Source organism: Vanellus vanellus (assembly GCF_965231255.1).
Source record: "Vanellus vanellus genome assembly, chromosome: 7".
NCBI classification, from domain to species: domain Eukaryota; kingdom Metazoa; phylum Chordata; class Aves; order Charadriiformes; family Charadriidae; genus Vanellus; species Vanellus vanellus.
In genome coordinates, this window is record NC_138912.1 from 19,562,750 (window position 1) to 19,584,851 (window position 22,102).

Here is a 22,102-nt window from a genome sequence, read left to right on the forward strand (position 1 = left end):
GTGCTCTGAAAACGCTCTGCTGATTATAAATCTGTTATGATTGCTTTTTTGGCAGCCAGATTAGGTTTACTGAGGGATTAACAGGAAGGAAAACGGAAAGGCAGGAGGCAGCAAAACGCACACTCTCATAGGCAACATTGCCAGACCAGGACATAAAGAAGGAAATGATGCAGTAAAAATGATGTGACGTGGAGACTGCTGAGGCCAAGGTGAGACAGCTGTTACACTGCAACTGCAACACACCACACTGAGCACCACACAAGGTTACACATTCCATGTAACCTTGGGCTCTTCCTTCCCATCTGCGGTAACCATCTCATGTTACTGTTTGGTTTTTAGAGCTGCAGGACAGGGATGGCCTTTGGGATGTGTGTCTGGCAGGTCAGGTCAGTCAGTCCTACTGTAACACAAATCTAAGGTATCTCCTAGCAAGTGACAGATGCTGGGAATTTTCTTTATAGCCACCGATCACAAAACAGAATGGGAAGCATAATTTTCTTTTTACTGCACCATTACTCTTCACAGACCACTGAAGGTAAACTTCATCTACTGGCTTGTTGTTGTAAGGTTTAGCACAAAGATGTGTTTAAAACTTGAGAAATTGTAAGAGCTAGACTTTGCGTTCTTAGAAGCATTTTTAATAAAAAAAGAATGCACTTGTACAACTGAAGACTTCCGCATGTTAGAAACGTTGTGTTGAGTTTGCACTAACTCCAGAAGACCTAAGACGGGGTGGAGAGATGGTCTCCTGACCTTGACCAGAAGTCCAACATGACCTTTCAGATATAGCGTACTACCATTCAGCAGACTCATTCCCACAGCCTTCCTCACTTGAACACCAGAAGAATAATTCTTCTCCAGGCTAAGTAAAGTAGTAAAGGAGGAACTGGGCTAGCTGGACGATTAGGGAAGACTCAACACGGTAGAGATGGGATGGATGCCCATGTTGACAATTGGTTCAGTTCTCAAGCTTGAGTCTTAGCTTTCTTGCAGGCAGGCAGTGTTGTTTCTTCCTCCTCAACCTTGCGAGGCTTCTTCACTGTGTACACTACCCCACAGGCACTCTTCCGAGTTTCTGGAATATACAAGCAGAAGCTGTAGTACCTCAAATAAAATTACATTAATGCATTTAATGCCTGCTCATTTCAGGTGTCTGTGCCCAAAAGTGCAGTTCAACATGTTTAAGAGGCAGCCAGTCAGCACACACAGCAGGTAAACCACCTGCACAGGCAGGAGTTGGGGATATACTGCCTTATGGAGTGGGGAAACTAAAGGGGAAAATCTGATGGTGGGTGTAGAATTACAGGAAACAAAGTAAAATTGAGTTCTGCAGGGGTTGAGGGGCTGCAGACACACAACCATAGGAAACTAGGCTTAATCAGTTCAACAGTCAGAGAAGGGCACATTCTTGAAGCATTGTCAAAAGCATTTCTGAGCAAAACATACCATTCTTAAAAAAAAAAAAAAAAATATTAAAAATGTATTCACATACCCCAGGATTCTTAAACAGACTATGCTGGCACAGCTATATTGGCAGAGGCTCCTCTACAGACACCAAGTAAGTGACTTTATGGTATTCAAGACTATTTTATTTTCAGAAGCCTCAGCATTACCATAAAATACTACTGTGTGATGTTACTGAACTCCTCATGTTTGCCAAACAACCTAGTGAGCCCAAACCAATTTCAAAACTACTGGTGGGAGGCTTCTCTGCAAAATTTGAGGTAGAAGAGATTCCCTACAAATACTCTGTGAGCAAAGAGGCTCTGCAAGAACCTTGCCAAAATATATCAACTTATTCTGGGTTAGTATTCTTTGGGGGACAGGGAAATGACATCTGCTATTTAATTTCACGGGTAAGATAAATAATGGTCTTGAGAAATTCCACATAAACTTGACATAAATTCTTCCAACACACTGTCTTCACGTAGATAAGCAGCAGGCTGGAGGAGGACCCTGTTCACAGAAACGCCTTCTCTAAGGTATCAAAGCTATCTGCTGTGAATTACAGCAGGTTCAAGCCCCACCTTTACTGAAACAAGAGATGCAAACCAAATCCTACTGTGCGTTTGAAACTTAAAGCAACTCAAGCTGTTGGGAAGGTGACGAGAAATCATACCTACCCAACAAACCTTGACAGAGGCAGAAATTAAGAGCTAGATGCGACTACCGAGTCACAAAGTTAGACTGCCATCAGAATAAACAATGAAAATCAAGAAACACTAAGAACCAATAAATAAGCATGTGAAAGGGAGGGTAGAGATGGAGAAACTGGTGCTACAGTGATCACTGGAACAAACTGTGGCATCTCTGCTGCACTGACAATCAGTACACAAAATCCAACTGGAAACCTTTTGATTTCCAGTGCAGGGGTCCACAAGATAGATGCCTACTTTCTCAATATTAAAAATTGGCAAGTAGGAGAGAGCTACTGTGAGCTGCCTCTGCTAAGAGCATAAGGAAGCAAGTTTTGTTTTACCAAAACACTTCAAGCTATTGTACACTATATGAAACAATTTTTTCTAAGCAGCAAGCCCTCAGGGAATATGATTTTGCATCAAGTTTGAAACGGTCCACACTGAAGACAGTCAGAAAGAGACCACATAATGAAGGATCAGAAAGGGACATGGCAAAGGTTGCTTCTGCATTCACGCTGCAAGAGAGGAAATGCAAAACACACACATCCTTGGTTTTCCTGAAGTCAATTACATAGTTTCTGCTGGTGTCACCAAGACCAGTTTTCAACCCTGCCCAAAACAAGGGGTAGTTTCACTACAAAGCACAACAGGCAGATCTGTGTTTTGGCTAAACAGTTTATGACTTGTTAATGTGGTTAAACGAGTACTCCAGTACGGACGGTACCATCAACTCACCCACTGATTTGCTTACATGGCAACAGGGGAAAATAAAACACCCTTGCTGCGCAAGCTCCTTTTTGTGCACTGGACAAGGGAGCTAAAACCCCAAGCTGACTTACTCTGTAGGGTCCTGGACCTTTTGGGAAATATGCATTAACATGAACTTAGTTAAACAAACGCAAGTGTTACTTAGGTTAGTTTGCGTGTAATTCTCACTTACCTCCATGAAGCATGGTGGCTCTGCAGTTGGTAGACACGGCTGCCTTGGCTTCGCTTTCTGACAGGCCAAACAGCAAGCCTCTGTCACCTTTGTTCAGGATCAAAACACACAGAAAGGAACGAACAGAATAGGGAAGTCTGTCTGCATGATAGGTTTGCTTACTCTACAAATAACTGGGAATTAGCAAAGCTGTAACTCAAAGTGACATCTTGCATAAGGTTACCCAGAGGCACCCAGTTCTCCTGGCTGCAGTTCCCCAGCAGCCCTCCTGGAAAGCTCCTGGCAACGTTGCTTTTTTCCAGACAAGAAGCTGTACTTTTGAAAATAAAAGTCTGTCAACACAGGAACATTTTTATATGCATAATCATGTAAAAAAGTGACCCCATTGAAAATTTCAGTATTGGGGAAAGGGCACTGTCTGATACAAAAGCATTATGTGGAAAAGTTTCCAGCCACCTTGAACAGGGATGACACCAGATATGATAACCAGTATGTTAATTTGGGCTGAGCCCGACTGCTCGTTTTAAGAGGGAAGGAAACATTGCACATAAAATCCTTCCAGGCCACACACCCTCCTACACGGTTCTCACAACTCAGAGCATGCTCCTCCCTTCGAGGGACAGTCCAGATACATGCTTGTGGGGTGGGGAGGAGGGAGTAGTAAAAATGCACCCGAATTCCTAAAAGAAGAGGAGAAAAGACACTCTCCTTGGTTTCTTGAACACAACCACTTATTTAACAGCACATATGTCACTAAGGACTGGAAAATCCAGAACAGAAGTAATCAGCACTCAGATAGGAACTTTTTCTTTCTTGATATAAATATGATTTTATAGCTTCTTCTACCAAAGATGCAGCACCTTGGAGATCATAAATAATAATTTCTGGTTTGGTTCACAGCGTCCACAGATTTTTAAGGTTTTTATCCATTTCTCCACTTATATCCACACAATATCAATGCATATCACAACAAAACATACCTGTAACAGAACACAGACATTACTATTTCCAGTGACTGCTTGTGCCACCCCGTGACCAAGATCTGTTGCTCCTTCCACACCCACTCAGAGCCCTGATTCACTGAATTAGTCACCAGCAAGCATCACTGTGTAATGTTCAAGGAGTGTAAAGGATGGAAGTATTCAAAAAACATTTTGAACTTTCACATGTTACTATTAATTGCTGTCTTTGACTTAGAAAAAGGATACAGATTAGCCACGTCATAAGGACCTCGTAGTTCCAGAGGCTACAACAAAACAAAGAAGGTTGGATATGTGCATGCATTCTCTCCCAGGCTGACAGTGTGAGCAGGCAGGACGGGGCTATCAGGAAGGCAAGATTAAATGCTACGTAATAGCAAGCTGCTGAAGATGCATCAGGAAATCAAGCAAATAGTAGTATTTTGGAAAATAGTCCCCATCTGTGAGAAAACTGTCATGAAAAATACCACAGCAGCATAAAAAAAAATAACCCACACCCAACCAAACGAAAACAAACACAACCCCCCCAATGCAATTCTTTAGTAAAAAAAATGGATTAAAATCCTCACAAGATGGCAATCATATTTAAAATTAAAATTTTTATATGTTTAATATATAATTAAAAATGTATTTTCAGCCACAGATAAATCCTCAAATTGTTCTGACTTCAACAAAAATCTGGGACTTACCCTTTCAGCTGCACTAGATATTACAATGTTCTGGAAAACAAAAGAGAGCAAACATTCAGCTGTCAGACAGCATTAAGAAACAGAAAAAAAAAAAATCTGCAAGCTGCAAAGACTTTATGAGCATTAGCTAAGTTCAGGCCCAGAGCCCATTTAATCAGAGTATCCGATGCCCTCAGATGAAGTGAACTCTAACATGGTGTGGATCTTAATTTGGGGAGATGAATAAATGCAGGTTATTTCCCTGTCCCCTACAGAGAGAGTGGCACAGGTTGAAGCCCTCCCTTGCAGTTACAAAGCTCTCACAGACAGATGTGAGCTGAATAAGCGCCACACCTTTTAGAGATATAAATGTTGGGCTGCTGCCATCAATTTCCTCTAAGCAGAAATTCAGGACTAGGTTTGAGCAAGTAAGCAGTATAAATGTCAGTGATGGCATTAAGCAAGCACCTATCAACCTGTTTCTCTCATAGCAGACTTTAAAGGGATCTTAAGGTTAAAGAAGGAATGCAGAGTTGCACCACTGTGTTAAGAAGTGCCTCCTTTAATGACACTAGCTGAAAGGGGCCCCACAAAAATTACAACTTGGCCTGAGCTGTAACAGAAATGGATGTAGAATGAGTCCAGGATCCCCCAGAAGCAGCTTACATATAGTGTCTTTAGACAGCTTGGTGCTCCCGAATTTTTGGCCTGCTCTCTTTGTTGTGGTACAGCTCAGTCCTAACCTTAGTATTCACATCGGCCTTTATCAAACTCACACTGGTAAGGGAAACCTACCTAACAGCTAGGCAGCAGCTGCCAATTCATGCCATACGCTCATTTCCCTCAACACCGGCACCCCCATGAAAATCACCAGTCAGCGAGACATCCTTCTGCCTCCTCTCCCAAAGGGTTTCTACAGAACAGGTACATGACTGCTCAGGGGCTGGCAGACGCTGCAGCTCAGCTGACAGCACTCTTCTGATGTTAATCCTCCAAGGATGCTCACCCAAGGGGAGACTGTTTTGCACAGGTGGAAACTGCAGCAGCAAAGAATTCCTTCCACCTTTTACTATACTGAATAAAAGGCTTTGGGAATTCCTGCTTGAGTGGGCGGGAATGAGAATTGTACTGAGGCAGCGGAAGACTTTCCCTCTCTGACATCAGTACCACCAACACATCACACCACCTCCGGTTACAAGGTGGGGTTTTTGATCCCTTCACCGCACTGGTTTGCTTGTCCTGCCACCTCCCCAGCACAAAGGGGAGGCAGGCAGACACTGGAAGAAAATGCTCTGTGCGCAGCTGGAACTCAACATGTGAAAGAGCTATTTACGTGGAAACAACTGCATGTTCACACTGTGCCCAAGGTTTCCTCGTGTGCCAAGGAGGAAAGGATGGGACAGATAACTCTGCCTTAGCATAAAAGCCAGAAGCAGAAGCAATACATAGAAAGTGACTTAACAGCACGCATCATGATGGAGCCTAGGACATTTCTTTCTGCGTAATTCACCTTTAAAATGACTGCACTATGGATCCCAAGGGTGCTTTTGAGCTTCAGCAGTGCCAACTGCAAGAGTTTGCTAGGAAAAGTCAAGTCTCCTGCTCTGACCTGTAGCAACCAACGCCTGTCTCCCAGGCCCAGAGAAACTCCCAGAGCAGCTGTGCGAGCCATCTTGAACCAGCACGGGATCACGGTTCACTGCTGTGAATTGGAGATATGCTCCGCCTGGTTCAAAGGCAACTGGCTTCCAGGTAGGGGATGGGTAAGATGGGAGAAGGAGACAAGAGCAGACAAGAAAAGCACTGCTAGTGAGTGAAAGGCAGGCAGGCAAAGGCAAATCTAAGGGAAGGGCTAAAGGTAAGAACTCAAAGGCAAAACATCTCCCCAGGTAAAGGAGACAGCAGCTGTTCAGTACACTGCTTCAGGCACAGTACCCACGCTCAGTTACCAAAACATGGGAGGTGAGGGACTGTGGCTACACACACCTTCTGCCTGGCAAGGCAGGCGAGCCCCTCCCTCAATCCCTGCACATTTTAAAATGTTTTAAGGGCTCTGCTCAACACCAGCTCTGAGGACACCACTAAATTTCTGGAAGTTTCTCTGCCCTACTACAATGGAGGAGGAACAAAAGGATCCAAAAGCTACAACAAGTTCAGCACCTACAGGTTACAGAAAGTGAGAGCTGCGTGCCAGGTGCCAGCGCAAGCAGCCTGTGGACCAGCCATCCCACGTCTTGTTAAAAAAAGTCTGATGGAGACAAACTGCCAGTGAGGGGTAATAACTTTCTCTGCTGGACCACCAGGTACTGAGTCTGGAGGCAAAAAATAAAGACAAGCTAGCAGTCCTCTCCCAGATCTTTCAGTGCGTAACAACAACTTGTCATGCCCAGCTCCCGCTGATTTACCTTCCAGGCACAGATGATGCCCTAGATTGACAGATGCAGAAAGAAAGGGCACTGTGCATACTGAGTGCCTGAACATCTCACTTGTTCTGTGATGCAACTCAACTGATGCTCTCCAAATCAACAACCACATCTTTAACTGCACAGAGGAAAGAGAAGCACTGGCAAAAAGGAATCCCAAAGGAAAGGAGCCTTGTGTGTATGTACTTCATCTCCAAGTCAGTATTTTGTGCAATTAACTCCCAGAGCTGGGCTTCTCAGGAAAGGCCACGCAAACACTCACTTTCTTCTGTAGCACTAAGGGAATTCATCTGTTTGACCCACTCTGATGTCCTATAAAATAGGCTGCCATGCCCGAGGGGAACTGAGGTAATGACGGATCTGCTTTTAATTTGCCTTCCAAGCTGAATATCCCACTTCAGACTAGATCTGCAGGGTAATGCCAATTTTGGCTCCTCTGGACTAGCTAAGTGGAGCAAAAGCTGTTTCCAATAAGGGTGGTAGGAGCTACAATCTCTTTTAACTTGGATATGTATTATGATATGCTTCCCTGTTAAAAAAAAAAAAAAAAAAAAAAAACAAACAAAAAACAGCCATGGCCTGAGAGGACCCAGCATGACAGGCAGCTTAGCCTGGTAGCCTGGGAGGAGGTAAGGTATGAAAGCAATGGATTACAGGCATCTCAGCTGCAAGTGTTACTTCTTCCTTGGGTTTCAGTAGCAGGGAAGAATGCAGTTGATCTGACTGCAGCAAAGCCCTGGCTGACAGCCAGCTAGCTGTTTGGTCCATTTTGTACACTCAGAATTTACTAAGTTTAACAAAACAAGATTTCTACTTTTTTCCTTATGATTTTCTACCCCCCATATTCAAGGGATACAATCAAAAAAAAGAGCTTTTGGTCAATCAGAAATATGAAATGGAGATTTTTAAAGACATGTACGGATTTCAGTTCAAGTGCAAACCTTAGATCTCTGGCACCTTTCTTTCCCCTCCTTTTGTTTTGGGTATTGCATACAATTATAAGAGATAGATTCTTTTTTCAAAACAATCTAACAGTTTGACAACTTAAGAAGAAAGCATGCAGTGGTGCATGGCTGGAAGTATCTGGAGCTAGAATAATTGTGCCCTTGTATTAGTAGGCAAAGATTCAGTTACAGCTTCAGAAACCCCAGGATCAAACTCATTTAAAATGGCTCAGTCTATACAACTCCAGAAGAATTTGAACTCAATTAATTAGCTTGCTTTCACTTTGAGAGCTTACCTTTCCCTTGCAGATCTGCATCAGGCTGATCGCATTTGAAATTGTGTATCTTCTCATTGTGGAGTCTTTGATGGCAGGCGTGTAAAGAAGTTCAAAGTAAATGCCTCGATCTATTGCCTTCACATGAAAGAGTGATCAAAAATCAAAAGGAGAGAAGCATAACAATCTAACAACTGCTGTCTATTATTGATGTAGCTTATTCTCAGTTTAACTGTGTTATATATGAAAAGATTAAGGCGGAATTGTTCCGGCAAGAATACAGCAAAGTGTGAAAGGGGCAGGGGGGAAGGTTTCACTGTACACCAGATATGTGCACTTGAATCTTGGGATGAGAAATAAATGAGGTTTAACAAACAAAGAAATACCAGCCGCTCATTAGTCATAATTGGCTTTCCACTATCACAGAGTTGAGGAGGCAGGTAATCACCACTGGTCAGAAAGAAGTCTTGAAATTGAGGACCCTACTCCTCTGGCCCCACAGCCTGCTGCGAGGAAGACCACTGCTTCCCACAGTACCAACGTTTTGCAGATGAGGAGTTTGTCCTCGGATAAAAACAGCGATGAGGTCCCTTCTTTCCCATCTCACAGCATACTCTGGTATTTGTGACAATATTAAGTAACAGAGAGCCACAGGACACATTCCAAATAGTAATACTGAATATATTCTAAGCTGCTTTAAAATTGTTCGCTATCTGTCAAAGTACCTCACCAAAAGCCTAGTATTCTTGCTTTTGCAAACACAGAGAACGGTTAAGGAATTTGCTACAGGACACACTGAGTTAGGAATAAAGACACAATTCAAAGCTAAGAGTTCTTTGTTCCCTGGCCTATACAATATTTGCCTGAAATGTTACTCTATGCTTTATACTCATATTATTAAAAAAATGCTGCAACGTTAACACTGCAAGAAAGGCCAGTAACTGAATACAGATGGAATTAATCCAGCTCCCATGCATGCATGACCTCTGCATGCAAGCACAGCAGAAGCTATGTATACATCAAATGTTTGCAAATGTCAGACCAGCTCTGTGTAAAACAAGAAGAGAAGCCTGAATTTATCAAAACCAAAACAGGTGATGGCAATGCACCAATCTCCAGCCAAGCAGATTTTTAACCTCGTCCCCACCACTTCAGCTGCCTGCCAACCTGTCTGGCACCACAACAACCAAAACTGACTGCCTGAGGATGCACAAAACCAGTCTGACAGACAGACTGCCTTGAAGCTGGGAGTGTGGAAGCTGAGAAGTAGCTTGTAAGGAAAAGGTCTCCAAACACAGGGCTCCAAGAGTGACCCAGCTCCTCACCTGGGTCAGCTGCTGGAGTTTTAGGCAGCTAGGGTACTTTCAAACAACATTTCATACAAAATTGTTATTCCAAATGGAATATTGAAATTCCCAGTCTGTAGTAAATTCCAAAGTATTACTTTTGTTTTGTTTTGTTTCAGGATTAATTCTACCTATTTTTTAACTTTTATTCTAGGTCAAACTTTCTGTAGAGGAGGAAGCAGGATTTCTAGCCAATTCCAAATTTAAATTTTTAAGCACTGAGCACATCAGCCAAGAATCCCCATGTGGAATGAACCTTGACATATAGTCAGAGGAAAAAACTAGTTCACCTAAGAGCATGTTCAGATTAAGCTTTCTGGCAAGCCACCAACAGCAGGCAGAAGTGTATTAACAAAATATTTGATCCATGCTGATAGCCATCTTGTGTCCCACAGCAGATATTTAGCAATTCCACATTCAGTTCATTCGCCAAGACATTCCTTTGTCTAAGTATGGATTCAATACAGTTGTCCTCCAAATAACATCTTTCTCCCAAATTAACACTGTCATTCACATTCTCCTGTCTTTTAAATCACAGGGCTGTTTATCTATTCTGACACAGCTGTACCACTTCTGGCTTGGGAAGCAGCTTAGTCAGCAATCACACCACATCTCACTGCTTCGCATAGCGGTGGCCTTAAGGCTCTGTTTCCATTCTTTGGGAACACCACTTCTCCCTTCTTAAGTGGGGAACAGGAAGGAGAAAGAGAAAAAACACACATCACTGTGTATTAAATGCTGCAGTGGAGGCCTTGAAGTGAAGGACATCTGAAGCAACACTACACATTATGCAAGAAAATAAAAGAACCACTTGGATGGGAATGGTGGGAGGAAAATGGTAGGGAATTCAACTCGGACTGACATTAAATACAGAATTTAACAGCAAGAAAACAATTTAGATGTAAGTTTACCATATTCACAGGGGGCCTTCGGAAGTAGAATGGCAGCTTTTCTGTTACATTTATGCATACCAGATCCACATCTAGAGTTGTACAAGCAATCTACAGCAAAGAAATAGGAACAGATTATTAGATAAGCCAAAAAATGTGTAACCAACTTTAGGTGCACTGATATTCTCCTTCATTTCTTAATGCCAGAAGTGTCTCTCCAGGGTGAGTTCAGTTTTAAAATGAAGAGGTACTCTGCCTTGCAGGTATGCCAATAAAACAGCAGGGCTACAGGTGCAGCTTGAACATTTCAGGCTTAAAACCCAAACCTTCCCTCACTTACAGAACTATTTTTCCAATAAAATAGCAACAACCCAAAGGCAAGACTTACTGTTTTGTTCTTATCCAACATAGGACATGCAGAAGCAATGCTGGCTTCTGGCAAAAGAACTCACAGCTAACAGAGGACAACCCCTCTTTACAAAGGCAACAGCCCAGGAACTGCCCCTTACACCATCACTCTCTAATTCCAGTGTTGCAACTGTTTGTTTTACAGATTAAGTATTTTTACCAGAAGCAATCAAAAGACTGAAACAGAAATGGAATGTTAGACAGTGACTGGTGGTGCCCCATGCCCATTACTGGAAGGAGATCCACAGGGCCTCACTTTCCTGGCTGGTTGGGGAACATGCAGCCCTCCCTGAAAGCCACATCTCTGGAAAAGTCTCAAGATGGCACTGGAGGTTATAGTTTAAAAGCTTAGCTTTGAACCCACAACACAATTTACAGCCTGCATTAAAGGAGGGAAGGAACGAACAAAGGGTTGAGAATCTCCACACTGACATGCAGAGAAAATTAAGTGCACATAAAAGGGAGCCCTTGATTTACATATAATCTCATGCACACAAGACATGTAGGAATTATATATGCCTAGCCCATAAAGATGATTACACAGGGCCAGATTAATGTCTGTAAGCAGAGCTGTAACAAAGAAGATAAAATGGGCTGAAGATGTTGAAAAGGAATTTTCTACACGTAGGGGAACTCTCTGCTTTCAGAAACCTGCCAGCAACTGCTCCAAATACACCTGGGCCAGGCGCCAACCATTCATCCCTCCTCGCACCAGCACGAAAGCAGTGGGGGTTGCGGGGAGTCCCAGGGCTGAGCTGTCGGATAGCCGCACTCTGCTCTAATGCAGGCCAGGCTATTGCTCTGCAAACTAGGCTTCTACCAGTTCATTCACGTGAAATTTGGATGGAGATGAGAACCCATCTACATGGGGATGAGATGGAGATGAGGGCCCCTAGAGGGCCCAGCTCGAGGAATGTTTCTTAGCTGCTGATAGCACTCCCTCCTAGACAAGAGAGCCACTGCACACATGCAGGCAATTCAAAGATCCAGCAAACCACAAGGGTTTTGATGTTAAAGTGTCTCTACCAGGCCATCCAGACTAAATTTTATCTTCGTGCCTTGCCTGTACCAACTCTGCTAGGCAGGACACGGTTGGAACCTACTGCATCAAATTAGACTTGCAAGTGTAAGTTTAGCCCTACTACAACCAGTTTTAATCATTTTCTTACATGAAGTACAAACTACCATCTAGACAGAGGTGATTTATGGGAACATGCACAGAGCAAATAGCTCTGAATCATGTCCTAGAAAAGATGCCAGTGAGGCCACAGGAAATTCAGGAAGATTTCAGGAAGAGAAAGCTGAAAATGAAGGAAAGCACCAATACACACCAGAAACATGCAAGTTGCCCTATGTGATGAGAAAACAAGTCTTCCTAATCAGCTCCAGAAACACTGGAAAACTCTTTTCCATTTTGCAAATTAAGCACAGTGGGAAACAGAGTGACCCAAATGTCAGAATATCTACAGGATTCCAATGACAAGAACATTTTGGAGAACACCACCAAGAAAAAACAAATTTAAGAGCCATACTTCCCCATAAGGAGAGATTCCTGCTGCACAGAAAGTTGGAGAGGAGATTTCTCCAAACACTCCAATGTTCAGCCTAGCATTGGCTCCTGGACAAGTCACACATGCAGGCAAGTTAAGGTTACCCTGCCTGCTGAAAGGACTTGAAGTACAAAAACTTCATAGAGAAAATGATATGCAGCAGTTGCACAGCCGGGTGCTTGCCTGGCCGCACCGCGGGCAAGAGCCCCATCTGCTGGGAAACTCCAGACAGCCATAAATAAATAAATTCGCCACTGCTTGGATGGCCTGAATAAAGCTATTCCTAAAATGTTTGCCAAAAAACATTGAAATTTGGCTTTGCACTACATCCTCAGACTTATCTAAGCAAGTTTTTTTAGGTACTGGTGATCTGCTAATTGCTTACAAACAGTAGGCAGAACTAACTAACACGATTAAAACAGTCAGAATTCTTAAAAAGCAAAATTTTTTACAAGTTGCAGGCACACAGACCTTATTACTGGCATGGAATGGGCACTCCTGTTGTGGCCCAAAACAATCCTCTTGGAAGACTTAAAGAAGGAGCATGTTCTACAATTATCTTGGCAAACACAGCTCCCTCATACCCCTGAGGATATAAATTATTTGGAGAATTTGAGCACATCTTTCAGTACACATCACTGCCACACTCGGTCACAAAAAAGCTTCCCTAGCTCCTGACAAGAGGGCACAGACTGGATTTGGGCCATGCTAAAATTAGAGCACATCTCCAGTGGTCATGTATTTCTCTTACAAAAACATGAAAAATCCTGTTCTATGGAGAATAATCCAAGTGCCAAATTGTTGGTGAGAAAGATGACGGTCTCGAGGTAATGTTGAGTTATCAACAGCCCATTTTAAAATTTAAATTTAATTTGTGGTGCAAATCCACCTTAGAAGGCTTTATCCTGAACAGTAAAAGATCCATGAGTCATAAGAGGTATGTGCTGAAACCTCAAGTGTTAACGTCACTCGCACGAGACTCCCTGTTGATACCTCTACAAAATTGACACAGCTCTCCACAGAGTTAGAAAACCGAGTATCTTTAAACAAAAAAAAAAAAACACATACAAATCTACCTGGAATGTGAACGTGTAAGGATGAAGTCTTTCATTTCATTGCAGCTTGCAAGAAACAGGCTTGGGTTCCCTCAGCCAAAGTGCTGCCAGCATGGAAGCAATGAAGATGGTCTCATGGACAATCCTGCTTCCTTCCTAATGCACTGTCTGTCACCTGCGAGAGTGTCAGCTTAAACAGTCACTGTCTGCATTAGCCTGCCCAGAGCACGGCCAGCGTGGCTGAATGCTGAATCAGAGCGGGAAAGCAGATCTACCTGCAAAATAACTTGCCCAAGAATCTGGTTACTTTTCAGCCAAAAGCATGTTCCTCAAACCAAACTGCCATGCAGCTAAACAAGCAGCTGCACCAGCAGAGCAGACAGCGACCTGCAGAAATAAGTGGCTGTCTTAAATACTGCTGCAGCTGGACATCCAAACGCAGCAGAACTCATGATATGGCTGAAAATAAAAAATACCCACCCTTAAACGAGAGTGTCCTTTATCCCTAAAACAGCACAGCATGCCCCTGCTGATTAACTGGCTTCGGGTGCTTGTTCAAACACATGATAAATTGATTGAGCTCACTTGAAAAGTGAGATTTTACATTGCTGCCAGAGACCAAAAGAAAGAGGTGGAGAGTGGCCCTCAAATGTATTTTACAACTATTTGACTCTCACGCACCCGAGAGTCCTAAAATTTTGCAAGGGAAGTAAAAGCAGTCAGAAATGAGTTTCATTAAGCTGTAACTGTTATAATTAATACTTGAATTCTTCTGCTGAAAGATTCTTTAAAGTTCACCTTCTTCTACAGCCTCTTGCTTCGTACTCTACTTGGAGAAGCTTTCAAAAAGGAGGGGAAATAATTTTGAAAAACACAACGGAATAATTTAATTTTAATAAAAACAGGTACCAAAACAGGTACTCGGAAGTACTAGAAAGCAGCTTTAACTTATTTAAAAAACAAACAAAAAAAAACCAAACCAAAACCAGACTCAGTTTTATACTGATAAGCTCTCTATGAAAGTAAATTCTGACACTCCTCTGAAGAGATTAACGTTTGCTTTTGGTGTCCCTCTGCCTTCTTCGCACTGCTCTAAACTGCATACCTGCTTGCTGCCTGCCAAGGCCAACAGAGACGGAACGCTTCCACCTACTCTTCCAGTTCAGAGTCAATGTCATTTTTTATGAGCTTGCAACAGGTCAGACGTCACAATTTTGAGTTTTGTATGAAAAACATTCTGACAAAAAGATGACTTGCTTCCAGATGCTCCACTTGACCAGACCACTCACATCAGCTATTACCAAGTATTTGAGAAAAATTTATTTAAAAATATGAGAGAGACGGAGATAACGAATACCTATCGCCCAACAAGCCAAACTGAGATCATTCTGCCTCGGATGCTGTTTTTTAAACTAGGAACTTTTCTGGTAGGAAGGGTCTATTCAAGATATAGTAGCTATGGATAAAAGCTGGAAGACAATATGATGCTTAGTGCTGTTAGTAACAGCTGAAGAATTACTGCGTATCACTGTGTTTAGGTATCACATCTAAATAGTAAATGTCTTCTTCCATAAAACACCAGAAATGGACCAAAACAATTCATGGTCAAAGACGCTTGCAACACCTTGTTTTTCTAAAAATCATAGAAATGACAGAGTATTGAGGATTTTGTTCAAAATACTTGCATTTCTACTAACATAAACCGATGCGAGAAACAACAGCCTTGGGCTAAGGTCACCACTTAGTCCTAACTAAGGTTTTGAAAATGATTCACGCTCACTAGCGCACTTGCAGCGCTACCACTGCTAAAAACGCCAACATCTGCTCGGTAACATTGACACAGCAACACCTTCAAAGACTCACAAATTTTGTGGAGGCAGTTTTCAGTAGCAAGTTTGCTCTGAAAAGCCAGGATAAAATCTGAGTGAGAAAATGACCATCTGCCCTTAAAGTATTTCCCCCGAGGCTGCTCTACTTTTGTATAGCCTCAACGGTCTTCTCGGCAGGCAAAGTAACAAACGTATCATGAAGTCACAGAAGTGAAGCTTCTCTCGCTCAAATTGAGCATCCAAAACGCTCAAAATCAAACCAGAAATCTCAGTCTGGCAGTGGAGCAAGGGTCATTCTGTTTAATCAGGCATGTTTATTTTTGGAAATTTTATCTGTTTGTAAGATACTATGACAACCGGAACTAGCTCTGTCTCATAAGGTCTTGCTCCTCTTTTAATTTAAAGCAAAGAAGTAAACGTAAAAAATAAAAAACTTCAGCTATTAATTTGGACAAACTTCCAAAAGAAGACCTAAGACTAAAAGGAAGAAGGTAACTCTCAGAACCATGTTAGTTCTGCTTTAAAATCCTCCCACTTTCCCTGGCATTTCAGAGACCAGGAAGAATTAGTGCTAACAGAAGATAGCGAATGTGTTTTGGGGAAGCTGTCAGGGTTTGAGAAGTTACAAGTTCAAGATGGAAGTTTTCTACACGTTGATAGTACATATAGGGGTGTGTGTATATATATATAAGTAAAAGTAAAAAAAGACATTTTCTCTCCTCACCAGAGAGGAGTACAGTAGAGTACTAGACACACCAAGGAAACCAGAGCACAGGGGCATACAAGTCCATTCATCAGGGAGATGTTCCAGACTTTAACCAGTCACCTCAAGGCCTTGCAGCCTCCTGCAATCCCTCCCAACCTTCTCAGCCTAGCAATTGACCAGGCAGCCTATGTTGCCTACTTAACACTGTGATGTGCAGGCCTGTATAAAATGGGAAACAAAAGTCAAAACAAAGCATGTACTCAAACTAGCCCAAGGCACTGAAAGTTATTGAATGGGCATTGCCGATCAGATGATTGTACTTACATGGAACAGTTTCTCAGTCTTCGGAAATACTGCTATGATGTCATATAACCTTATATTTGCAGATGTTGATCTCTATAAAAGGGGGAAACAATTACTACCTTGAATTCTGGCAGACACCAAAGCTATGCACAATGATTATTACCAAAATAATGAGAAGAAAATCCCTTTTTCACTTTCAAGTACTAAAACAAAGCCAATAATCATCGAGTTACACAGCAGGGCTCTGCTGTGAGCCATACTGTGAAGTCATTCATTCTCATATTGAGGTTCATCCCACCCACCTAGTAAGGCACTTACACCTTTTGCTTTGATTATGTAGCACTAAAACATAAACAGACACAGGGCTTGCTCATGGTCTTCTAGTTTATGCACAGAAGTCCCGAAATCAAACAAAAGAACCGAGGAACAGAACTGTTGTCCTATATTCACAAATGATCAACAGAAGCCATATCCAGTCTTGTAAGTTTGCATCTCTTCATGATCACGTTTGCTAAAGATGTGATCTGAGAAATCACTGCTGAGCATCCTATAAAATCCATGAAGTTGTCCCCATACTATTTCCAAAGTTTCATTCATTCATTGAGAAAAGGAAATAAAAATTGGAAAATTAATATACCAAATATACTTACCAAGAGATTACAGTGGGAAGGATCAGAAACAACAAGTGTTAGCCGGGTTAAGACTTTAATTCTTTTAGATGTTCCCTACAAAAAAAGAAATAATACAAAAGACTTAAAAAGCTTCAAAGCAAATATTTGTGGTGACTTTAACCCTGGCTGCTATAAAAAGAAAATGATGGTTTGTTTATATTCTTGCCTACATTAATTTTCTAGAGTCAGTAGTTATGCTTCCCCATTTTATGTTGATCTGTTTGGTATTATACCTGCCCTTTACAAAGAACAACTTACTGTGTTTCTCTGAGGAAGGGTCAATAGAAAGGAGAAAGAAACAAAGAAAAAAAAAAAAAGTAAAATCATGCAGAAAAAACAAGTTTGCTTTAATACTGCTGTGGTTCCCCAGGCAGGCCACAACTGCAAGCAAAAGCAGTTCCTGAATTAACATATATTAGTGATTTGAAATACAGACTTGGTCCATTATATTCAAATCTTACTCCATCAAAACCAGTAAGTTAATTCCAAAATGCAGATTTCAAAAATTATAATACCATAATTATTCAACCACAAGAAGATTCAAAATTCACACAAAACAATTTCTTTAATAACTTCTGAAATAATGAATAGAGACTACTCTAATGCAAGTTTATCATTCTTCCAATGCTGGGAGTTTTAACAATCAAGCAGTGGACAGATTTCTCTTTTTGATTAATACGTAATACACAAAATCACATATACAAACACACCAAGGTAAAAAACATAACTCAGAATAATAATACATAGATGGAATGTAACTAGACATACTTGTACAATAGGCAAAGATGGAAACAACTCTGAAGGAGATACTGGCTTGACAATTTCCTTAAAAGAGAACAAAACAAAGTTATTCAAAACATCACAGGTTAAGTTCACAATGTAAACAAAAGCTGTGTTCCAATCCTAAAAAGAAATTTGCCGTGCTAACAAAACTACTTGCCAGGGACAATGCACGGACCATATTAAAAGTTAACTCTAGGGCAATTATACTGAATTATAAAAGGGGAATTCTGTCACAAATGCAGACACTTGTGTCTAGATGTGCATTCTGCAGGCAACGCTATTTGGGAACATGTAATAAGGCATGTAGCTTTACAAGAGAAAACCCACTAAGAACAAATAACCCAACAAAAAATTACCTGTTTCTTTTCTTTAAAATCAATGACATGATTAAGAGCAACCGCAGAATATCCCACTGAAAAAGTAAACACATAGTAAGAATATTTGGTCCAGTAAACTAATGGAAACAAATCCAAAGAGAAACCTGTCAAACACTCATCTTGTAAGTGCCTCAAAATTAATAAGCACATGCACATTTACCTTTCACATTATTTTTTTTCCTGATGATTAATTCACCCAAAAAGTGCCTTAAAACAAAAAAAAACCAAACCCAAACCTTTGCCTTTTAATACACCCCAGCCTTGACAACACTTTCTCGACAGCAGAGCTTTAAGCACTTAAAATACTTGGGGTTGGGAGTCCCCAAAGATTTTGCCCTAGTTTGGTCCTATTGATTACTTTCTTCAGGGAAAATGGTTAAGGACATTCAGGATAGCTGTTAAAACTGCAGACAACACAGGGATGAGAAAGACACAGTCACAGGAGAAGGCGAGGTGAGCATTCGAAACTGACAAACAGGTCTCTTTCAGCAGGCACCAGGGGAAGATGGCAGGCTGGCCAAAGGCAATCACCCCCCAAAAACACCAGACAGGCAGTGCCTGGCTGCACAACAGCTCTGCAGAAAAAAAAAGACTGAGAAATATAGAAAATAAGAAATTGCGGGGGAGAGGGAAGTGTCCACGTTGGGGGAAAAACCCAATGGTGAGGCTGGGATAAGGAGGCAGGGACAGAGGCTGCCAGGCCCCCCAGGAGCTCCCCGTGGGGGGACCCCGGTCCCGGTCCCTCCGCTTGCAGACACCCCCCCCCCCCCCCAAACACCTCGAAGGGGGAGCGCGGAGGGGAGTGGAGCGAGGGGGAAGGCGACCCTCCAGGGAATCAGATGGCGAGGTTGAGCTTATAGGGAGGGAAAACTAAGCCCAGAGGCTCCCGCCGCGCTCACCCCGGCCCGGCCCGGCCCGGCCCGGCCCGGCCCGGCGGAGCTGCCGCCGGCGTCCCGCTGCCCCCCAGCCGGGCCCGGCCCTCCCCAGCTCAAGCCCTGCACGGCAGCCCAAGCCCCGGGCCGGCCCCACCGCCCTTCCCGCTCCCGCCGTGCCCGGGGCAGCGACTCACGGTGCGCGGCGGCCTCCAGCAGGCTCTGCAGGGACTTCTTGTCCGGCCCCTGCGGCAGGTTCAGGTCGGCGAAGCCGGCCATGCTGTGCGCGGCGGAAGGGCGGGCGCGGCAGCCGGCACCGCCCCCGGAGGCCCGCGGCAGCCTGGGGCTTGTAGTCCTCTCCGGTCCCGGGCCGGGGGGACACCCCCGCGGCCGGCGGGAGGGCTGTCAGCCGGGCGGTGTTGGCTAGCTGGGTTTGCCGAGCCGCAGCAGCGAAGGAAGAGGGTGTTTCACATCATGGCGGGTCGGAGGCGCTCCCAGGGGAGAGCCTGTGCGGCGCATTGCTCCGATCTCGGGCGGGGCTGGGAGGAGGATCAAACCTGGCTCCGGGGACGATCAAACCTGGCTCCGGGGACGATCAAACCTGGCTGTGAGGAGGATCAAAGGTGGCTGTGAAGGAGATCAGAGCTGTCCCTTTGCCGCTGTGCCCGAGCGAGGCGGCGCAGGCCGGGGCACAGGGTCCCCTCAGAGCTCTGCCTCCTGCCCAGCAGGTGGAGCAGTAACCTTGCTCGGCTCAGGTGTTGCCAGTTGAACTAGCTGGGCTCCATCCGAACACTGCCAAAAAAAAAAAAAAAAAGAAAACAAAGGAATCCTTTCTAGTTATTGGAAGTTCTTCTCTTTCCTATGTTAGCTAAAAAAAAAAAATGTGACAGAAAGCCCCAAGTTGCCATGCCAAGAGATAGCCCCTAACACGCAAGAGGCCTGAGGAATTGTGATAGACCTGTAATCAAATCATAGAATGGTTTAGGTTGGAAGAGACCTTGAAGATCATCTAGTTCCAACCCCCCTGTCATGGGCAGGAACACCTCCCACCAGACCAGGTCACTCAAAGCCCCATCCAGCCTGGCCTGGAACACCTCCAGGGATGGGGCAGCCACAACTTCTCTGGGCATTCACTGTGTAGCACTGTTACAAAAAGCACAAATATCGTTCTACCATTGATAAATAGCACAGGATATGCAAAATACAGGTGGTAATTACCACTAGTTGTTTTTATTTTGGGGACTTGCAGCAGCTGCTGAAGACAGCAGGTCTGCAATTCCCATCCAACCTCAGGGGGCAACCTCAGGGCTGGGCTGAGCTGGGCCAGGAGCCCTTCGCTTTCTTCTTCTTCACACCGGGCTAAATGTTCACGAAGGGAAGTCTGTGGGGTATCCGGGGCTCTGAATTCTTAATGAGGCAAAAACGCTTCTAAGCAAGGCCAAGGCGTCAATGCTGCCAGCTCCCGGTACGTCCCTGCGTACGGGGGTCTGTCCTCAGTGCAGCTTGTGCCAGGCATGCCTGGGGATTTGTGGCTCGTTTCTGCCAAAGAGAACACACGCTTTGCAACGGATGACAGAGAAACAGCAGTGCCTGCTTGGCACGTTTCTGGCCTTGCTGTCTGATGAGTTACAAAGACCTGGGATGGTAGTAGCAGAGAAGCTACTTGTGGGCTGCAGAGACTGGACCAGAAGCTCAGGGCAGCTTTGAGGGTCGGTAGACAACATCCTGCCACATCTCTGTGACAGGGTGACACAGCTCTCTGAAACAGAAAAAAAAAACAGCTGGTAAACCATCTTTGTTATTGCCACATCTATGGGAGTATTTCATTCTTGACAATACTGGGTCAAGATATTTCAGTAAAGGAGCTATGTTTTGGCCTATCTGTGTCCATAAGATGTTTGCCTATTATATCAGCTGGTCCTGCTTCTCTGCCAGTTGTTCAAACAGGCAGCATAGCCTGGATGGTGTTCTCAGGCTTTCCTTTGATGTGTGTGAAGATGGAAGACCTCGAGGTATTATTTCAGGTTTTCTTTCACCAAGTGTATGATGGAACTTGATTTAATTTGTCTTAATGAATGCAAGAAGCAATCCATAAACGTGTATCAATTATTTTTGAATGGCCCTACTGCAGCAGTGTTCAGAGACATCAAACAGGATTAAGCAGCTTTTGCGTCTGGCAATATATAAGCAAAACAAACCCTTCCTCGAGGCATTTACAATGGAGAACATGTAAACAGATCTTTGTGCAGAAGATCTGCTGTTTGCTGTGATGCCATAAGAATCAGTATGAAGCACTTTCAGCATCAGGTATCATGAATCATGTACTCAGACCAGTGTACAGCCTTATTTCCTACAACAATGACTCAGATCTTACTTTTTTTTTTTTTTTACGCCATCCCCAGTGATGTACTAAAACATTTTTGTGGCCTTCACTGCTATGCCACAAGCTTCTAACGTGCTTTGTGTCCTGAAGTCCTCCTAGTGGAACCAGATCTCCTCCCTCCAGGTGTTTTCTTTCTCAATACACTTAGACCTTAGGTCAGCCCTTTCAGTAAATTTTTATACAGAAACCCTAAAAAGTCTTCTAATATGTTTTCAATGAGCAGCCCATGGTAGCAACCGTTAGATTTTTTTGCTTTAGTTCCGCATTTAGCACCTTTAGGAAGCTAAGATGATACTTAGTACTATCTATCTCAGCAAATCAGTAATATGAATATCACGGTCACTTTTATCATAACCTCAATAACCTCCTTTGTGAAGGTGCAGACTGAATTTTCAGGGATGGGAGCTCTGTTCTTCCAAATGGTACAGAATTTTTAGCATAAATTTCACTTTGCTTGTTTGTTTTCTTTTCAGGTGACAGCTTGCTGCTGTTATTATTTGCTGGTTCCAAAAAAAGGAAGACATCATTTCACATTAAAGTTGCACAGACGCAAGTATTTAT

The 22,102-nt window shown here is 43.3% G+C and overlaps 2 protein-coding genes across 3 annotated transcripts in view; one reads left to right on the forward strand and one right to left on the reverse strand.

Annotated features, from left to right (window-relative positions):
- Positions 1-626: 626 nt before the first annotated feature.
- On the reverse strand, positions 627-19,448 carry RPP30 (ribonuclease P/MRP subunit p30). 2 transcript variants are annotated; one of them, XM_082486778.1, is made up of 11 exons: positions 19,356-19,448; positions 18,266-18,321; positions 17,895-17,951; positions 17,106-17,180; positions 16,477-16,548; positions 10,626-10,715; positions 8,390-8,506; positions 4,748-4,777; positions 4,287-4,324; positions 3,079-3,158; positions 627-1,075 (listed from the first exon to the last, which is right to left on the reverse strand). In XM_082486778.1, the coding sequence occupies exons 1-11, from the start codon at positions 19,435-19,437 to the stop codon at positions 966-968; spliced, it is 807 nt and encodes a 268-aa protein (XP_082342904.1). In that variant the 5' UTR covers positions 19,438-19,448; the 3' UTR covers positions 627-965. The 2 variants fall into 2 exon arrangements, with proteins under 2 accessions (XP_082342904.1, XP_082342903.1); XM_082486777.1 differs by lacking the exon at positions 19,356-19,448 and having other exon boundaries at positions 18,266-18,538.
- ACTA2 (actin alpha 2, smooth muscle) overlaps positions 15,549-22,102 on the forward strand; it is a 475,038-nt gene continuing 468,484 nt past the window's right edge. Inside the window, exon 1 of the mRNA XM_082486776.1 lies at positions 15,549-15,555. Coding sequence (XP_082342902.1) covers positions 15,550-15,555 — 6 coding nt within the window. The 5' untranslated portion in view covers position 15,549. The remainder of the gene's footprint in view (positions 15,556-22,102) is intronic.